The sequence below is a fragment of the Anastrepha obliqua genome, chromosome 4, assembly GCF_027943255.1.
Source record: "Anastrepha obliqua isolate idAnaObli1 chromosome 4, idAnaObli1_1.0, whole genome shotgun sequence".
Taxonomy (NCBI): Eukaryota; Metazoa; Arthropoda; class Insecta; order Diptera; family Tephritidae; genus Anastrepha; species Anastrepha obliqua.
This window is the reverse complement of record NC_072895.1, coordinates 23,622,007-23,641,551: the sequence shown is the minus strand read 5'-3', so window position 1 is coordinate 23,641,551 and position 19,545 is coordinate 23,622,007. Positions and strand designations below refer to the sequence as shown.

At 38.8% G+C, this 19,545-nt stretch overlaps 2 protein-coding genes across 2 annotated transcripts; one reads left to right on the top strand and one right to left on the bottom strand.

The window, feature by feature from the left end:
• The first annotated feature begins 3,377 nt into the window (after positions 1-3,377).
• Positions 3,378-5,237, top strand: LOC129243591 (uncharacterized). The gene has a single exon (XM_054880720.1). It carries the CDS (start codon positions 3,378-3,380, stop codon positions 5,235-5,237), a length of 1,860 nt encoding a protein of 619 aa, XP_054736695.1.
• Positions 5,238-6,594: 1,357 nt separating this feature from the next.
• LOC129243590 (uncharacterized) lies at positions 6,595-17,568 on the bottom strand (the record flags this gene model as incomplete). Its single annotated transcript, XM_054880719.1, has 3 exons — positions 15,755-17,568; positions 8,512-8,617; positions 6,595-6,612 (listed from the first exon to the last, which is right to left on the bottom strand). Coding segments are annotated over exons 1-3 (1,938 nt in total), but the record flags the coding sequence as incomplete, so codon positions are not given.
• Positions 17,569-19,545: the final 1,977 nt, after the last annotated feature.

The window sequence follows — 19,545 nt, the reverse complement described above, 5'->3', positions numbered from 1 at the left end:
AAGTGGATCACTTACGACAACGTGAAGCGCAAACGGTCGTGGTCGAAAAGCGGTGAAGCTGCCCAGACGGTGGTCAAGCCTGGATTGGCGGCCAGGAAGGTTCTTCTGTGTGTTTGGTGGGATTGGCAGGGAATCATCCACTATGAGCTGCTCCCCTATGGCCAAACGCTCAATTCGGATCTGTACTGCCAACAACTGGGCCGCTTGAATGCAGCACTCATGCAGAAGAGGCCATCTTTGATCAACAGAGGCCGAATTGTCTTCCATCAGGACAACGCCAGGCCACACACATCTTTGGTGACGCGCCAGAAGCTCCGCGAGCTCGGATAGGAGGTTCTTTTGCATCCACCGTATAGTCCGGATCTCGCATCAAGTGATTACCACCTATTTCTGTCCATGGCGAACGAGCTTGGTAGTCGGAAGTTGTCCACAAGAGAGTCCTGTGAAAATTGGCTCTCCGAGTTTTTTGACAATAGGGAAGCGAGCTTCTATAAGAGGGACATTATGAAGTTGGCATCTCGTTGGGAACTCGTCATCGAACAAAACGGCGCATATTTGACTTAAATCGCATTATTATAACCAATTTTATGAACAATTGAAAATTCAATAAAAATACCGCACGACTTTTTTGACAACCTATATAAAAACAGATAAAGATAAATACGTAAGGCCCTAGTGAAGATATTCATCAAATCCGCTTGGCACTCCTTGTGATAAAGTTTTGTTTTTAGGAAATTCCTTGAAGCACAAAATATTTCTGAAAATTTTAAGATTTAGAAACTTGTTTCTCTTTTCAGTGGATTCAGTATATTACTTCGAAGAGTAGATCGGGAAGTTTATTTATATTTGAATGCGAGTCGCTCATTTTCATGTCGACACTAAAAAAGTTATTTTCAAAAAGCGCTCTTACCTTCAAGTTTCAATTGAAACTATAGGATTATCTCCTCTTTGTCTGTGTTTGAGCGATTAGCAGTGTTGCGAGTTCCTGAGTTATGATTAAATTCCCGAAGCTTAATTGCTTAACCTCGTAAGCACGAGAGCAACACAGTTGCTAGAATTTGTTAATACCGTCATTTAGTAGGAATTACATACTAGAATGGATACCAGCAAGACACAATTGTTTTCGAGGGAGATTTGGCACCGAGTACTGAAAACACAGAATTACTCGTCTTCGAGTTATCGAGCGAGGTATAGTATGAAAGTTCAAGCTCTCATCGATGGCTTGTAAGACTCTACTTGATAGCTTCGTAAGCGCCTTCAATTTAGTGATTGTTCTCTTTGTCGTTTTGCGATCTGATAAAATTAGGCCCCAAAATATGTACATACCGCATGTATCAAAAAGCTTCCGAAATATATTTAGAAAATTTAAATCAAGTTTGATCCTCAAAGTACTCCCCATCAAATACAACACACTTATGCGATCATTTGATCCAGCTCTCGATAGTTTTCTGGAACTCTATTTCCGGTAAAGCCATCCATTTATGTTTGTCTGCCTCAACATTATCCTGCAAAACAGTGGAACAGTATATGGGAATGGTTGTAGTTTTAGGTCCAACATTTGTTAGTATCAGTTTGTACATGGTTTCCTTCTGAAAAGTAAGAAACTATCACAACCACGGCGACTACTCAGCTATTACATGCGGAGTCCGCCACATTGGGGATGGCGCGATTTATTTCTTCATACTGATTTGCCTACGGAAGTGTTGCCAAGATAAAACTACTATGTGACCTCGGAATTTACGGCCGAGCAGCAATTGGCAGCAATTAGCACAACCTGTTATGCGTCTATCTTGCAAAACTTTACAGCCGGGCGTATTAATGGATGCATCAGATATCTAATACATGTAAAAAATAGCTTAAAAACACAAAGCTTTATCAACGATCAAGAGACAGGCTAAACGTTTTTCAAAAGCAAACTATGTGTGGAGCTACCCGCATCTGTCTAAAGCAGGAAATCTAGAAAGTGAACGCTGAAGTTGTCTAGATTTCTTTGGTTAAAATTTCATTAATATCCAAATGTTTGGAAACAACAAACTCTAGTGCCAATCGTGAAACTTTCAACGCCGTCGGGTGCAGCCGCTAACTATGAACCGATCTGCTTATCGGACTCAGCTGGAAAAATCCCTAAAATAGTGAATGCCAAATGTCTGAAAGTTTAGGTGCATAGATGGAACGCTATAACTGATAACCAATTTGGATTTTGCAAAGGAAGATCAACAGTTCATCTGGTATTTTCAACAGTGAAACCTGAACAAAATGGTATAAGCGGCCAAATGGAGCTAAGGAATCCTGTGTCCCCATTACATTGGCTATTAAAAACTCATTTAAAACAGTGAGTTGGGCTACAAAGCCTGGATAATGCGTCAGAGGTCATAGAATCCGTTTGTCTCAGAATGCTACTATCAATCGAGAACCCTTTTATATGATATCGCAGATGTTTCAAGAAAATTCCATATATTTGCCGAAGTTTCGAAAGAATCCGGGGCTAATCCTGATAAGCATCTTGGATTCTTAATTATCAAGCGAACGGCGCTCAACAAGTACAGCGTCCGAGAAAGCCAACATAAAAGAAACAGCTCATCATATGGAATTTGGACATATCGACGCACATCCAACTTGGAAGTCTGAATCAAGCGGAAACATGGCGAAGTGGATTTTTACTTGATCCAACCTTTAAGCGGTCATAGATATTTCAAATCCCACCTCTATATATTCAAGCAGGGGAACGAAGGACTCCACAACTGTTACTAAAACGAGGATGTCTATAACGTTTTCTTTATTGGCAAACCAGAGCAGACTTCAAGAAATTTGTCCCCAGAGATCCCGATAACAAACATTGTTGACGACAAAATGAAATGGAGGGAAGTTAGCGATATTGCAGCTGACCTTATGAAGCTATCTAGAGTTCTCTAGAGATTGGACGATGTGATCACAATTGGAGAAGTATCATCCCACCCACGTAATGGACTTCTTTGTAAAATAGTTAAATTCTGGTTACAGAGTGCCATTTGAGGGTAGTGCGTTACCACAACGCCCATTGAAAACGTATATATACTCGTATGTTGTTGTTTTGCAGAAGTGGAGTAATTGAATACAAAAAACTTTTACCTACATTCATACAGTGAAATTCATTAAATAAGCCTAAAAATAGCATGCAAAACTCCGTCTCTGACATTCTCCAAAAAACGCCTCTTCAATCAGCTTGATTAAATCTCCAGACTTGTAATAACTAACAAAATGCTATCTGAGGCCGCTGTAATTACACTAAGTACCTACTTAATGAGTTGACTCTTAATTGCATTTGAAGTGCTTGCCAGTGTTTGCCGCAGATAGCAAACGCCATTCTAGTCTTAATCATCACACGGAGAAGTTGCAAAATGTGGCGCACCTTCAATATTCTGTGGCTACTTGTGGCTCTCCTCCATCCATCTAACACATACCCAGCTCGTGCGTACGATGGAGCGGAAACATTCGCAAATATCACAAAGCTCATCGAAAAAATTCGTATGGAGCGCGCAATCGAAACACTGGTGGTCTTTGATGATGATCTCGAGCAGGGATTCTGCCTGGACGACGCTACTTTAAGATCACTAAACACAAATATTTCCATTATCTTGCTGAGAGCGACAAATCACTGCAACCGGCAGGGTTCCGATGTAAATCGTGAAATGCTGGTAGTGCGTTGTGTGAGTGAACCCTTCCGTCCGCAATTTTTGGCTAAAATGATAGATTGTCTTGGAGTGGAACGGCAAGTGCGCATTCTTTTTATGTGGCATGCACACTATGTGAAACAATCGAAGCGTAGACGCAACGAACTACAGCAACAACGGCAGAAACTTTTCGAATACTGTGCACGCAAGAAGCTGCTGAATATCATGGGCGTTTACAGTGACTTCGAAAGCGATGGGCACTTCTATACATACACTCACTTTCCGAATTTCCATTTGAAACAGCAAACGTTGTGGCAAGAACCTTGTTTTCCCGTACGCGTGAAGGACATGCAGGGCGCTGCCCTCCGTACGCTGCCTGATCAAAATGAGCCGCGTTCGATAGTCTGGCGTGACCACTTAGGCCGGACCCAAATAGGTGGTTTCATGGCGAGAATTATTAAGGCATTTGCTGCGAAACAAAACGCAACCCTCATCTACCCAACAACAGTTGAACCGGACGTCACGTACGAGTATGCGGAGATATTCAAAATGCTACAGAATGAAACGCTCGATGTGTTGATGGGATTGACTGGCATTGGTTGGATGTTGAATAGCTCGGAAGTCTCAACACCTCTACTTCCGCTCTTCTGGACACTCATGCTGCCGCTGCCACCTCTGCCACCCACTAGAGATATTTTCCTGCTGATATTTATATCATTTCTCGGCATCGTCATGCTCCTACTACTGGTAATCTTCTCAAGTCTGCTCACCTTGGAAGCTGTTCGCGGGCTTCGGCATCGTTCGTGTAAAAGAAGCTTCAATTTGTTTTTGCGTACGCTTACGAATGTAACACTGCGCAGCATCCTAGGACAGGCGACACATCTGCCCATTTCAACTACGTCCCTGAAGCGGTTCATCTGTATTTTGCTCTTTATAGCCGGCATCTATGTGAACACAATCAGCACGGCCTATCTGCAAACATATCTCACCAGCAGCCCCAGGGCACAGCGGGTCAACACCTTTGATGAACTCCTCCACATACCGACGCGTATACGAATTTCTTTAACCGAGTACACCGCTCTAAAAGATTTTGTTGGGACGGAATTTGTTGAGAAGTACAAAAATGTATTTCTCATTACGTCATCCATCAACGATTACTATCAACAGCGTAAAACGTTGGACACACACTATGGCTACACGGTTACGAGTTCTTTGTGGACGGCGCTGGAGGAATTTCAAAGAGACTTGGGGAGGCCACTATTTTATATTAATAAAAATATGCATTTGGCAGGCAATTTGCAGATGGGCGTACCCATGGGCCCACATTCCATTTACCGAGAAGAGTTCAATACATTTATCCACAATTCAATAAGTTCGGGTCTGATGAATCACTGGCAAAATTGGGTGTACACTGACATGGTCGCTGCTGGGAAACTTAATATAACTTTATCAACACAAACGAAGCAGGGACATATCCTAACCACCGAGGATCTATATTGGATATGGTGGCTGTACGGTGCGGGAATGGGATTGGCTTTTTTAGTTTGTCTTGCAGAGCTTTATTCTAAACGAAAGCTCGACAAGTAATAAGAAACAATGAACGATAAAAAGAACAATAGGTGGGCACTCAGTTGGTTTAAAACAGAATAATTGCACTATAATTTCAATAAAACAACAAAAAGTTTTGCTTACATGTTGAAGTTCATACATGGTGAAGTAAATTTTTTTGGCTGTATTTAAAGCAAGCCAAATTTATATTTCAAAAAAGTGCTTTGACAGTTTTGTATTTGGTGAAGCGAGTTGGGCGTTACAGCGTTCCAAAATAGAGGTAAAAAGAGAGAAATTAATAGAAGATAAATCATTTGCACGAAAAAGCTCGATAATGCAGATATTTGCTTGCCAAAATTGAGCATGCCGGACATACACCCATCACTCTCCTTTCTGAAAACGGAACAGTATGAAGAACTAGCTCTGGGAACCTAGTGGATGTGGGAGCACCCAACCTCGTACAAAGCGTACGCGAAAATTACAAACTTTATTTTCGAAAGGATGAAGTGCTTTATGAATTATATAAAATAATATCTTCGACACCAAATACTTAAATAGCACTGGTAACACAATGGACTCTATAGTATAGAGGGGACATCTTTTTTACAGATCAGCCCGCACTACCTAACCTAACCTTGCAAGAAAAACCCATCACGCAAAGTGGAAAATATTCTAAAAATCATGATCAGGACTTACCATCATCGCTTGAACTGGTTATTGAGTCCCCAATTTTGATGTGGTTGTACCAGTTCAAGTAATGCTGAAAGTTCTGAGACCACCCCGTCAGAGATGGTCGATAAGGTGAAAACGACCAAAGTGTAAGGTCGAAGCAGGTGCAGAAAAAAAAGAAAATTTACTGCTTATTAATCCAATAAAGTATCGAATGTAACAGCAAACTGGTGCATCCAATGATTGCGTTCTGGTAGGCCAATAGCCGAACATATCCGTAGAACCATCGAAATCATCGACACGGACCGGCATTTGAGCACTCATTGCAGTGCAGGAATTGCCAATTAGGTAGGAAATGTTTGGAACTGTTTGCCTAAGGAAAATTATGACTTTCTTAGTTTTTTCCACAAAATACTTTTATTTTTCCTAATATAAGAATAATTAAAATGTAACTGTATGCCTGTGTTTTTTTTTCTATCAGTAATTCCAATAAAATACTCGCATGTAGCAAAAACCTAAACAAGAGTTAATACCATTTGTGTATCTATTTTTTGGCGCTAATCAGTCTCATGCCAACAAGGGCAACTTTGGACTAAATAAAGAATTGAGTAGTAAAGTTCTCTCTCGACCAATAAAACTAACACTCCACAAGACTCTCATCATGCCCGTCCTAACGCATGGCACAGAAGCGTGGACGATGACAACATCCGATGAGGCGTCCTTTGAAGTGTTTGAGAGAAAGACTCTGCGAAAAATGTTTGCACCTTTGCACATTGGTGTCTACGAGTATTGTAGGCGATGGTACAATGAGCTGTATGAGCTTAAGCATGTCATAAACATGGCGCAGCGAATGAAGATTCAGCGGTTCTATTGGCTGGGCCATGAATGGATACAAATGATCCGGCTCTGAAAGTTTATGATGCGGTACAAACTGGTGGTAGCAGAGAGAGAGAAAGAGGAAGACCTCCTGTGCGTTGGAAAGATCAGGTGGAAAAGGACTTAGCTTCACTTGGTGTTTCCAACTGGCGCAGTAGAAAGAAACGACTGGAGCGCTTTGTTAAACTCGGCCGAAATCCCGTGCGCGGTTATCGCGCCAATCAAGAAAAAGAAGAATTTCTGAAATGATTGGACTGATACGAGGGGTGCCTTTTATATGTCGGGATTAGAGAACAAAAACAAATTTTAATCATCGAAAATCACTTTATTGTTTTTCAAAATATTCTCCATGAAGATCTATACACTTTTGCATGCGTTTGAACCAATTGTCGAAGCACTTTTGCCACTCTGAATGAGGTACCTCCAAAACATGCATTCTGAATGCCGCAACCGCTTCTTCAGGTGTCGAAAAACGTTGACCTCTCAATTTTTTTTTTACGTACGGGGATAATAAGAAGTCATTCGGTGCCAAGTCAGGACTATACGGCGGATGACCCATTAATTCGATGTTTTGGGTGCTCAAAAATGCAGTTGTTTGAGCCAATGTGTAAGAGCTCGCATTGTCCTGGTGAAAAGTGATCCGTCTTTGGCGATTGGTTTTCCTAATTTCTTGGAAGACAACTGGCAAACAAATGGTTGTGTACCACTCAGAATTTACTGTTCTGCGTTGTTATAGTGGTACGGTTGCGACATGTCCAGTTTTTCCGAAAAAACAGGCGACCATTTGCTTGGAAGTGCTTCGTGGGCGAACAACTTTTGTTGGATTTGGCTCATCTTGAAACACCCATACAGTCGACTGCTGTTTACTTTCGTGCTCATACGCGTAAATCCATGATTCATCACCTTTACGATGTCATAGACGTGTTTCGAAGCCCCGTGATCGTATTATTTGAGCATTTCCTTCGACCAATTGACACGAGCCTTTTTTTGAGCGATTGAAAAATTGTGTGGGATCCAACGCGAACAAATTTTTTTGACAGTCAAATGTTTATGCAATATTGAATGTATGCTGGTCCCACTAATGCCTAAGATTGTCTCAATCTCACGATGGGTCACATGACGATCTTGCAATATCAGTTCGCGCACAGCATCAATGGTTTTCGGAACAACAACTGATTTTGGACGACCTTCACGAAATTCGTCTTGGAGTGAACTACGACCACCATTGAATTCACCATACCATCGACGAGCACTGGTCCTTGATGGAGCTTCATCGCCAAAAAATGAATTAAGTTCATCCATGTAATGTTGCTGAGTTAACCCACGTCGAAAGTTGTAAAAAATAATCGCACGAAAATGTTCACGACTTAATTCCATTTTGGACCGAGATCAATCTTTTAAGTTACTGTAAACAACACAAATAGCGCTGGTGTTTCAAAACGTTCTGAGTACGTAAAAGCGAAAAATGTCAAACTTCAGCTGTCAGTTGCCAGATTGCAACACCAGGGTTGCCAAATCCCGACATATAAAAGGCACCCCTCGTACTTATAAAATTTTACTCAAACCTTTTTTTATTATGTTCTTTCGATTATTTTATCTACTTTTAAATTTGAAACAAATTCTTTCGCGAAACATTCCGCGTAACATGACAGGGGGCATGGATAAGACCTCAGCGAATATATTGGCAAACACTTCAAATGCCATTAGAAACCAATTCGGTAAGTATGTATCTGTAATTACAGCGGCCTTAAATAGCATTGTTAGTTACTACAAGTCTGGGGATGTAATCAATCAGATTGTAGAGGCGTTTTTTGGAGGATGTCACAGACGGAGGTTTGCATGCTATTTTTAGGGTCTTTTTAATGAAATGCACTCTATGAATGTAGGTAAAAGTTTTTTATATTAAAATACTTCACTTTGTCAAATTTTTTCAATGGGCGTTGTGGTAACGCACTACCCTCAAGTGGCACTCTGAAACAAGAATTTAACTATTTTACAAAAAACTCCACTACCTGAGTGGGATGATACTTCCCCAATTGTGATCAAATCGTCCAAATCTCTAGAGACCTCTCCATAGCTTCATAAGGTCAGCTGCAATATCGCTAACTTCCCTCCATTTCATTTCGTCGTCAACAATGTTTGTTATCAGGACCTCTGGGGAGAAACTTACTCTTACAATTTCTTGAAATCTGCTAAGCGCCCTCATAAAGAAAATATGATAGACATCTTCTTTTTCCACATTTTGATAGTAGTCGCGGAATATGACCACTTATAGAGATGAGATTTGAAATATCTATGGCCGCTCAAAGGTTGGATCAAGTAAAAATCCACTTCGCCATGTCTCCGCTTGATTCAAACTTCCAAGTTGGATGTGCATCGGTATGTCCAAATTCCGTATAATGAGCTGTAACATTTATATTGGCACACTCGGACGCTGCACCTGCTGAGCGCCGTTCGCTCTATAATTAAGAATCCAAGATGCTTATCAGGATTAGCCCCGGATTCTTTCGAAACTTCGGCAAATATATGGAATTTTCTTGAAACATCTGCGATATCATATAAAAGGGTTCTCGATTGATAGTAGCATTCTGAGACAAACGGATTCTATGACCTGTGACGCATTATCCAGGCTTTGTAGCCCAACTCACTGTATTAAATGAGTTTTTAACATCCAAAGTAATGGGGACACAGAATTCCTTAGCTCCACTTAGCCTTTTTATCGCATTTTGTGCTAGCTTCACTGTCGTTTTGCATTCACTCTTTTAGGGATTTTTCCAGCTGAGTTCAGTAAGCAGATCGGTTTATATAATAGTTAGCGGGTTTACGCGATGGCGTTGCAAGTTTCACGATTGGCTCTTGAGTTTGTTGTTTCCAAACATTTGGAAATTAAGTAATTTGGGGTATTTTCAGGAAATTTGTTTACAATAAAAAAAACGAAAAACGATATTTACAATTTTTAGGCTTTTTATTGAACTTTTATTGAAAAAAAGTTTAACTTTAATAAGTTTAATAATTTTAAAGGCTACGAAATTTATAAAGCCATAAAAATTCAACGATTCCCACCTTTACCCAATAAGTAAGTCATAACAAACCAAAACACAAACATTATAAAAACAACAGTAAGACCAGGTGTAAGTTATGCTGGTGCAATAGCCTCATCAAATCCACAGGTAATAGAACCAGAACTACCATAACTATCAAACCTCAAAACAACAAAGATATTGTTGAACTCAAAGGCATGACTGTAATCACCCAATTGACTAATATGATGAACATAATTACAGTGTTAATGAATAGCTCGAATGGACGAAAGTAATAACACAAAAATTCTTATCTGAAATGCAAATGGACTAACTCGGCAATATTTGAAGCTGAAGCGGTTTTTGATTGACAGAAAAATTGATATTGCGTTAACTGCAGAAACACATTTCACAGACAAAAGTTATCTAACATATCCCGGATATAAATTATATGCAACTAATCATGCCGACGAAAAAGCGCATGAGGGAACAGCTATTGTCATCAAAACAAACATAAAGCACACTGAACGACTGCCCCATGTGTCACCTCACAAAGCAACGTCTATAAATATTGTTTACAACAATGGACCCATATCAATATCTTTTATCTATTATCCGCCACGACATTTGATAATGGTTATTGGTTAATGGTTAATGGTAGTAAAGGGCTAAGGTATGGGCCTTTAGCCCTGCGACCATATTGATCTATTGTGCACCCTATGCTGTCTATTGACTGTTAAGTATGCTTATGAATTGTACCAGCTCCTTCTGAGGGAGTGATTGAAGGTCTTCATCTGTAAGGATGAACTTGTTTAAAAACCTTTTCCTTCTATGCGTCAACCCCGGACATTCGATGATGAGATGTTCTATAGACTCCTCATCTACGCAGCAAAATCTGCAGGTGCTAATGTTAGTTATGCCTAATTTATGTAAGCGTTTGTTGCAGGTGAATTGACCCGTGAGGGCGCCTGTGAGAGTGCGAATGCTTTTTTTGTTTAACGTGAGGGTCATGTTAGCTCTTTTAGCATTGAAACTTAAGAACTTTTTGGAGTGTCTAAAACCCTCTACGTTGTTCCAATGCTGATTTATTAGAGTTTTGGCCCAGTATTTTACTTTTTGTTTTAGGCTGTTTTTGTTAAATCCAAACATGAGACTAGGTCCGATAAAATTTACATCTGCCCCTTTTTTAGCTTGAAAGTCTGCCTTTTCGTTGCCGTCATATCCCTCATGTCCTGGTACCCAAATTAATGAGACATTGTTTTTGGATGCCAGGTTATTGAGTGCTTTGTGGCATTCTAAGAGAGTTTTTGAGTTGTAGGTATAGCTATCTACAGCTTTTAGAACTGATTGGCTGTCCGAGAGTATTTTGATCTTTACTCTCTTGTGGTTTCTACGTTGCATGATGTTTGCTGCTTCCATTATTGGGTATAATTCCGCTTGGAAGATGGTGGTGTCCTTGGTGAGAGCGAATGATTTGTGGATTCTGGGCCCCACTACTCCACCATAAGATGTTTTTGATGCATCAGTGCACCATTTTTGTGAATCATCATTCATGCATTTTGGGTTTGTTTTCCACTCGATCCTCACAGGAAAGGTAACTGTGTATCCTTTTCGGAAACAGAGGGTTGGGTCAATGTGGTCTGAGACTTGAGCCATGCTTATGGTGTTATTGATTTTATTTAGGATACTTAGGTGACCGGTGAGGTTGCCTAATTTGAAATTTTCTTCCATGTGTAGCATGAGTGCTTGCTCTTGGATGCCCCTTCCATGCCAGCTGTTGGGTAGTTCTCATAGCCCCTGTGATGCATAGGCAAGCAAACCTTTGTACTTTTCCCGCTGTTTTTTGAATAGATTTGCTCCACCATACTAGTGCCCCATACAGTATGATTGGTCTAACCATTTGAGTGTATATCCAGAGGGCCATACTAGAGCTGAGGCCTCAGGATCTCCCTAGTAATTGTTTGGTTGTCCACAAAGATTTCGTGGCTTTTTTTGTTATATTATTTATAAGTGATTCCTAAGTGAGTTTTTTATCTAAGGTTAAACCTAGATACTTGACCTCTTCCTTTAGTTCTATCCAACTTTCTTTTTCTTGTGAAGGGAAGGGGATAATTGTGGTTTTGTTAGGGTTGATCGACAGCCCCTCCTTTTTACACCATTCCCATGTTGCGTTCAAGGCATTTTGCATTAAGTCTGTTAGTGTCCTTTCATGATTGCCTTTTATTATAACAGATATGTCATCTGCATAGCCAATGGTTATAAATCCCTTATTGTTTAGGTGCTGCACCAAGTCATCACCAAGTCTATGTAGGGACCATAGCAGTGGAGAAAGAACTCCTCCTTGCGGACACTCCTTTACTGTTGTTACATTAAGTTCAGCTTGGCCTAACGAGGCTTTAATAATCCTCTGATTAAGCAATTGGCTTATCCAATGTGTTAGTATAGGGTTTGCGTCTTTTTTCTCGAGTGCTGTTTCCATGGATTTGTAATTTGCGTTGTCGAAAGCGCTCTCAATGTCCATAAAGGAACAGAGGCTATTTCTTTTTGATTTAGAGCCTTTTCTATATTGACAACGAGTGTGTGCAGTGCTGTGACTGTGGATTTCCCTTTTTGGTAAGCAAATTGCAGCTTATGGAGGTGTTTTTTGAAGATTACTTCTTCTCTTAGATGGTATTCAAGCAGTTTTTCCATTGTCTTTAACATAAACGACGATGGACTGATTGGTCTGTAAGATTTTGGAGAATCAGGGGGTTTGTTACCTCCCTTAGGAATAAATATTACACTCACTTTCCTTCATATCTTTGGAATGTATTCCAATATTAGACTAGCTCTGAAGATTTTCACCATTACTCGGATGACGACATTTGATAAAGACGGATCAATATGATGTTTACTGTAAGACATTAGACAACAAATTCATTGCTGGAGGAGACTTAAACGCAAAGCACATTGACTGGGGTTCAAGGTTGACTAATAAATAATATATATATTTAATTAACGCAATCCCAAAAAAAAAAAATTGCAGGTTTATAAGTACGGATGAGCCAACTTACTGGCCTACGGATGTTAAAAAAATTCCAGATTTAATCGATTTTTGTATAACAAAAAATATTAACCATAACCAGCTGAAGCTTAAACCAAGTTATGAACTATTTTCTGACCACTCGCCTATAATATAGGGTGTGCCATGTAAAATTTGCTTTTTGAGTCGGCTATAAAAAAAAAACTAATCAATATTTTTTCAAACTTCTTTATTTATTTTGAAGACTAAACACTGTCATTTATGAATGAAAAATAATATCGTTCAAATGACTGCCTCGACTGGCTTTACAGTAGGCCATTCGATCAACCCAATTTTTAAACACATTTCCGATTGTTTAGGCTCCAATCATGAATGGCAACTTCGATTTCGTGTTTTAAAGCATCAATCGTCTCTGGATGGTTCGCATAGTATTTGTCCTTAACGGCGCCTCACAAAAAATAGTCCAACGGTCTTAAACCGATGTGAAAATGAGCTTCATCAGAAAAGATGATTTTTCGGTAAAAATGCTCATCTTCGGTCAAACGATTTTCTGCCCATTGTGCGAACCGAAAACGCATTGGATGGTCATTAGACTTCAGTTCTTGCACCAATTGAACTTTGTAAGCCTTCATACTGAGGTCTTTATGCAAAATTCTCCTCAAAGAAGTGCGTGAAATGTTCAATTCTTGAGAACGATGACGAGTTGAGGTTGTTGGCTGTTCACGCACATTTTCGGCTACATCAGCAATGTTTTCGGGTGTACGATCCGCTTTCACGAACACGATTAACAAATTGATCCACAAACTGTCTTGTTGGCAAATCTTTTTTTTGGAATTTTTTTTTCAAACTTCTCACAGTTAGAGTAGAAGACTCACCACTTTGGAAATAGGTTTTCAATATTTCCCAATTTTGTTCAAGCGTATAGCGTCCCATTTCGTAAATGTCAAACCTTTAAGTAAATTACGAACATATTTGACATGTCATTTGTGTTACCATTCTCTAAAAAATAGGTGGTTCAAAAAGCAAACGTTATATGCCCCACCCTGTATTTTAACGAAAGAAGAACTTTACGACATCTGAAGAGAAACCGACGAGCTGATCTATTAAATTAAATATGAATTCTCGTATGCTAAAATAACTGTTCTGTGTAAAATGTAATTGCTGTCCTAAAATGTAATTGCTGTATTCGTCTTGGCACTGATGAAATAAATTTAATAATTTTCCTAACTATTGTTAAAATTGTTAAAAAATGTACCTACTAGTTGTCAGTATGACAGATATATGATTAATCTAGAAAAAAAAAACATTATTTTAACAATGAACCTGAAGTTGACCCTCGCGAAAAATTGGACCTGGTGGTGTTGTTCATTTCGGCTCTTCTATTTATCTGATATATCAAAATTAAACAAAAAAAAAGTTACTAAAATAAAAAAAATGACAAAATGGCGCGGTTTTGAATTTGACACGCTAAAAATCGTGTGTTTTTCAGCGTTTCAATAAAAAAAATACGAAATACTTGAAATAATAATATGGTTCTAGTACGAGCGATAGCCATTGATGTTGTGAACCACATCATAAAATTTCAGGCGATTCGGCTGAAAAGTTTTTTTTGCTTTTGACAACACCAGGCCGAAAATCGTCGGTTTGAGATAATTGAGTTCAAAGTTTTGAGAGTGGATAAGGCGACCATTGATGCCGCCGCGTGACGAATCTGACTCTACCTGCTAAAACGGCTGTAGAATCGAAAATACTGGGAATATCCTTCCAGTATTATTATTAAAATTTCATACTTTCCAATTGTCAAAAAAAAAAATCGATTTCTTGAAAACTCTAGACCACCCTTAAGGGGACAGATACCTGTAAACGGCCATATTTTCCCTGATTTTCATTAATAATATATTATTTATAATGAAGAAGTCACTATATTTTTTTTCAAAATTGGCATACAGTTTATTTATACATTCAAATAATATAATTTTTTTTTTTTTTTTTATCATTTAAAATGGCGGACGTACACTCAATTCTTCCAGAAAGGTCGCAACAGGGCTTCTCAATCGGCGGACATTGTAGCATCAGCGTCAGTGATCTGAATACAAGAAGCCAAACATTTTTTCGTTTAGTAATGTCATTACTGCAATTTCTATATGAATTAAAAAAATGGAAAAAAATCGCGGAATAAAATGTGTCAAAGAAAAAAAAAATGAATTTTGGGCCGAATTTTCCTACTATTTTTGCTTCGAAAAAATTATTTTTTCGAAAAATGTTCGAAAACTTGTATTCACATAGAAAGTAATTTCATAAAAAAGATGTGTGCAAAATTTCAGGAGATCGGTCAATAACTTTTCGAGTTTTGAGAAAAACGCATCTAAAGTCGGCAACGTACCTCTCCCAGCGCTCGAACGCAAAGAATAGAGTCGTCACGGTTGACGATCTGTAATATGTGTAAGAAATACTTAAATTTATGTTCAAAAATTTGTTTGACATATTGTTAAAGGATTATATTAACATTTCATCAAAAACAAAATTTCAAAGAACTGCTTATTTCTGTCTCTGTCTCAATGCTTTCTTTTTATTACAACTCTCTTTTCCTATATGACTATATACCCTTTCAATTTCCAGAGCTTTAAATGCAACGGGCGTTTTAGCTCAGTGTTTCTCGGTGCTTCTTGCCTCGACTTTTTCAAATTTCTCTTCAAACATATTTTGACTTTCTGGTTTTCACCACCTTTGGATTTTATAGCCGTTTTTTCGTATAAGGTCTAAACAAAACTACCCCTCCCATACGAATTTGATAAAAGTTGTCTTCGCATTTTTATTTATTCTCTCTACTACATACATACTTTATTTAGCTTAATTTTAAAATCAATTCCAAAAACAACTAAACCTCATTAAACCAAATCTGATATCTGCATTTATTCTTTCCAAGTTCCAAATTTCATGTTCCTCTTCGTCAATTACTTCTCTCTTACAACACAAAACGTTCCACAATAAAAACAACACTGCTCATACCCAGTCCACAGAGAAGTAAGTACCACGGCAACGTCATATCTTCCACACGAATATCGTGAAAGTGCTCGATGCTACTATTGTCCTTGAGCGATAATTTCCCAGTTGCCCACATATCCATGAAAGTCATTGTGCGCCATTGTTCCACAAGACCTGTTTCGATTACTCGAAGTATCATCTTGTTCAAAGGCTCCATTAGGTATGAATTCTCAGCCAAGGGTATGCTCATCAATATATGGTCAGAAATTTTTAACGTTGGAGCCAAACAGAATACTTTTCTCTCGAATGTTTGTTGTTGTAACTCGAAAATGGGCCAAATTGATTCCGGCATACTATAGCCATATGTTGTGTCGTACTCCCCACGATGACGCTTAAATGTTTTGGTATCTTCTAGTTGTAATATATCCTTGAATGTTTTATTGAAAGCAGGTCCCATAGCTTGTTGGACAATTTCGATTTCATTGCGGTTGAGCATGACTTTGAAATTAGCCCGTCGCATATCATCGAATGTAAGAATTCTCGGCTTCAGTGGAGGGCTCATGAGCAACGATTGGAAGTAAGCTGAATACAGGTTGTTAACGAAGAGGCCGAGTAGAAAGAGAAAAGTGTAAAGCATTTTCATTGAAAGTATTGGACGATTCCGTATGAGTAGGGAAAGACCAAGAACGCCGCGGTAGATATTTTCATTAACTAATACATTGACCAAATTGAAGTCATTTGACTTTTTGTAGAATTTATGATGTATAAAATTGTCCACAATTGAGAAGAGCAAACCCAAAATCGCTAAAATTGTGATGACCTGTGTCGTGACGACCATCAAGTATATTTTCGAATATTCTACCGGTTGCGGACATGGCAATACAATAAACCATTCAATCGACTCCACTGGATACGACTTCATAGAATAGTTGATATGCACAAGAAAAGCTGTTGAGACGAAAGTGATTGCCAAGTCCAACATACCTTCCGTGACATAATCACATAGAACGCTCAAATGTAGACCGTCACCTGGTGTGACTGGATGTAAATATTGGAATGTGGCATTGTACTTTTCCGCAAAGGCGATCATCAGACGGCCAATGTAGCCACTCAAATGTTGTTGACCTGAGGCGTCTTCATAAATCATAGTACGTGGCTCAGCTTGTCCCGGCAGAGTAATGAAAGTTCTTCCTTGCAGATTAGTGTAGTGACAAGGAAAGTAGATCTGCGTTTTACTCAAAAGCTCGGGCAACCAATGTCCACTGGGAAATGGGTAATATCGATAGATCAGTGATTCTGTGTAGAAGTCATTGAAGATCGCAATCACATTCGACATGATCTGAACTTCCAAGTAGTTCCGTAACGTAGTTAGAAGCGTGGGCGAGGGTTTTGCGACTGCGATGCGTAAAATAATGCGAGTCTGACGTATGTGTTGTAAGTTGGCGGCCATAATGCTGAGTAGCTTGAGATTGAGCTGTTCTTGCAAGCAAATTACTGTCAGAATATTACTGTTGAAATGGTCCTTTAGCTTGCCTTCCGATGCCTTATAGCCGGAGACGAGTATCAACGGTATTTGTAAGTGCTTCCACAGTTCGTCAATAGGTAGACAACTTTTGTTGGCTGTTTGTAATAGGAAAAGTGTATCAAAGGGATCCTCTTCGTAAATTCGGCGTAGTGTATCGAGAAACGGATCATTCACTGCCATGTCTTGCATGCGTTGTAAATGCGTTGATCCGGTGGCGGTGAGCAGACAGAGCAGCAGGAATGAGCGTAGATACGTTGGTTTTAATAGCCGCATGTTTGAATACTAATTAATACTTCGGTCTATTTCCACGCAAGTTCGATCAGCTGTCTGTCAAAGAGGCTGTTTGCTAAAGAAAGAATAAAAAAGTATTAATTTCGGTTGGGTTTTTTAACAATTCATTGTCGGTTTTTTCTCGAAAATCTGAAGAATACTTCCTGAGGCCGCCACATTGTTAATTTTGTTAATTTTGATGAAAACAAAAGCTTCGATCAGGTACAAGATTATCTATTAATAAAAATAATTTCTCTTGGCCAATTGATGTTAGATGAATTTCCAAGTACTTGTGATGATCACCGCAAAGGTCTTTTAGAGAAACGGGCTCCACACAAACAGCGATAACTTTTACAATTATTAATTTTTTATTTGGTAATTTTGCTAAAGTCAAGTCGAAACATGATGTATTAATACTATGATTTTATTTTTGTAAAATAAACCAATTGACTAGAAAAAAAAATTATTGAAACTCATCCTTTTTTCGTACCTCTGACTACCCTTAACCCCTTAAAGGGTCGAAACCGATTCTTAAAAATAAGATTAGTATAATTTTTTTAACGTAGGTCTACGTAAACTCGATGTATCAAAAAAACAAGCCCATACATATAATATAATACACTAAGCATGCCACAGCTTATCAAAAGTATGCACTCTACGATCAGAAAGTACCGGGAAAGTTTAAATAAAACAAAACAGATTTAAATTTCAGACAAATTTATTTTATATCCTTCAAAATATGACCCGTCTGAAGCAACACAAATGTGCCAAGGCTTAACTCAGTCCTCCTTGCACCCCTGGTAGGCAACGAAGGGATGGCCTTCGATTCACATCTGCTTCCACGAAGTTGTAACTTCAACTTGGGAAACAAAAAGAAGTCGCACGGGGCCATATCAGGTGAATACGGTGCTTGCACGATGGTATTTACTTGGTGTTTGGTCAAATAATCCAGCACAAATTGGGCTCGGTGCAAGTGCGCGTTATCATCATGCAAAATGCAAGATTTGTTTGCCCGAATTTCCGGCGTCTTGCGATGTGCAGCATCTCTCAAACGCTTCAAAAAAAACGCTGACTGTCTGGCCAACCAACATAAGAAAAAAATATGGACCGGTTCCCACGTGCGCGGTTCGTTTAAATTAAACATTCCCGGTACTTTTTGATCATAGGGTATGTATAACAAAAAAAATTTCACTTTAAATTATAATTGGCATTCCCAGTTGACTGGTCGCGTGCCATTCGAAAAACAAGGCAAAAAATACGATTTTTTTATATTGCATGGAAAGAAAAATTTATATTAATTGCAACTTGTATCAATGAAGGTTTATTAAATATGTCTTTTCTTCAAAAAATATGTCTTTTCTCCAACAAATAAGTCGACTTCCAAAACAAAAATTGTTGCTTATTTCTAGGAAGTCCTGTTTCCTTCGTATTTAAGTACCAATTTTAAGCGTCAAGTCGGATTTATATCTGCACTTAAACAAAATTTATAAGCAGCCAGCCAACGATTTTTCCCTCTATGGACGATATTTACATGCTTTATTCTTCACATTTAAATAAAATCTGTTTTGTTCCACCACCTACAATTCTTTTATTTGAGACACGCACCTCGAATGCTAATAGAATCCAATATTTCTTAGCTAAGCAATTAACTACAACAATAATTCTGCGCTGTTGGGTGCGCTTCGAACAAACGCAACTTCACTTAACTCAAGCAAACTCTCTACTAAGTTCAGCTCATTTCCTGAATAACTACAACTATAGTAAATGCAATGGAGCAGCAGAAAATGTCATAGCCTTCAACACTTTTTTTTAACATTCAAAATAGTATTCACCTAAAAAAACAGTCTCCGAGGTATTAAAGCCGCAGCGGTTACATTTGCTCTCTATTGTTGGGGTTTTTCTTCTGAGAACCTTAACAGCGCATTTGAGTATTAGCAAAGCCAACAACCCCAGAGGATTTAGATGGGATAGTTAATTTGC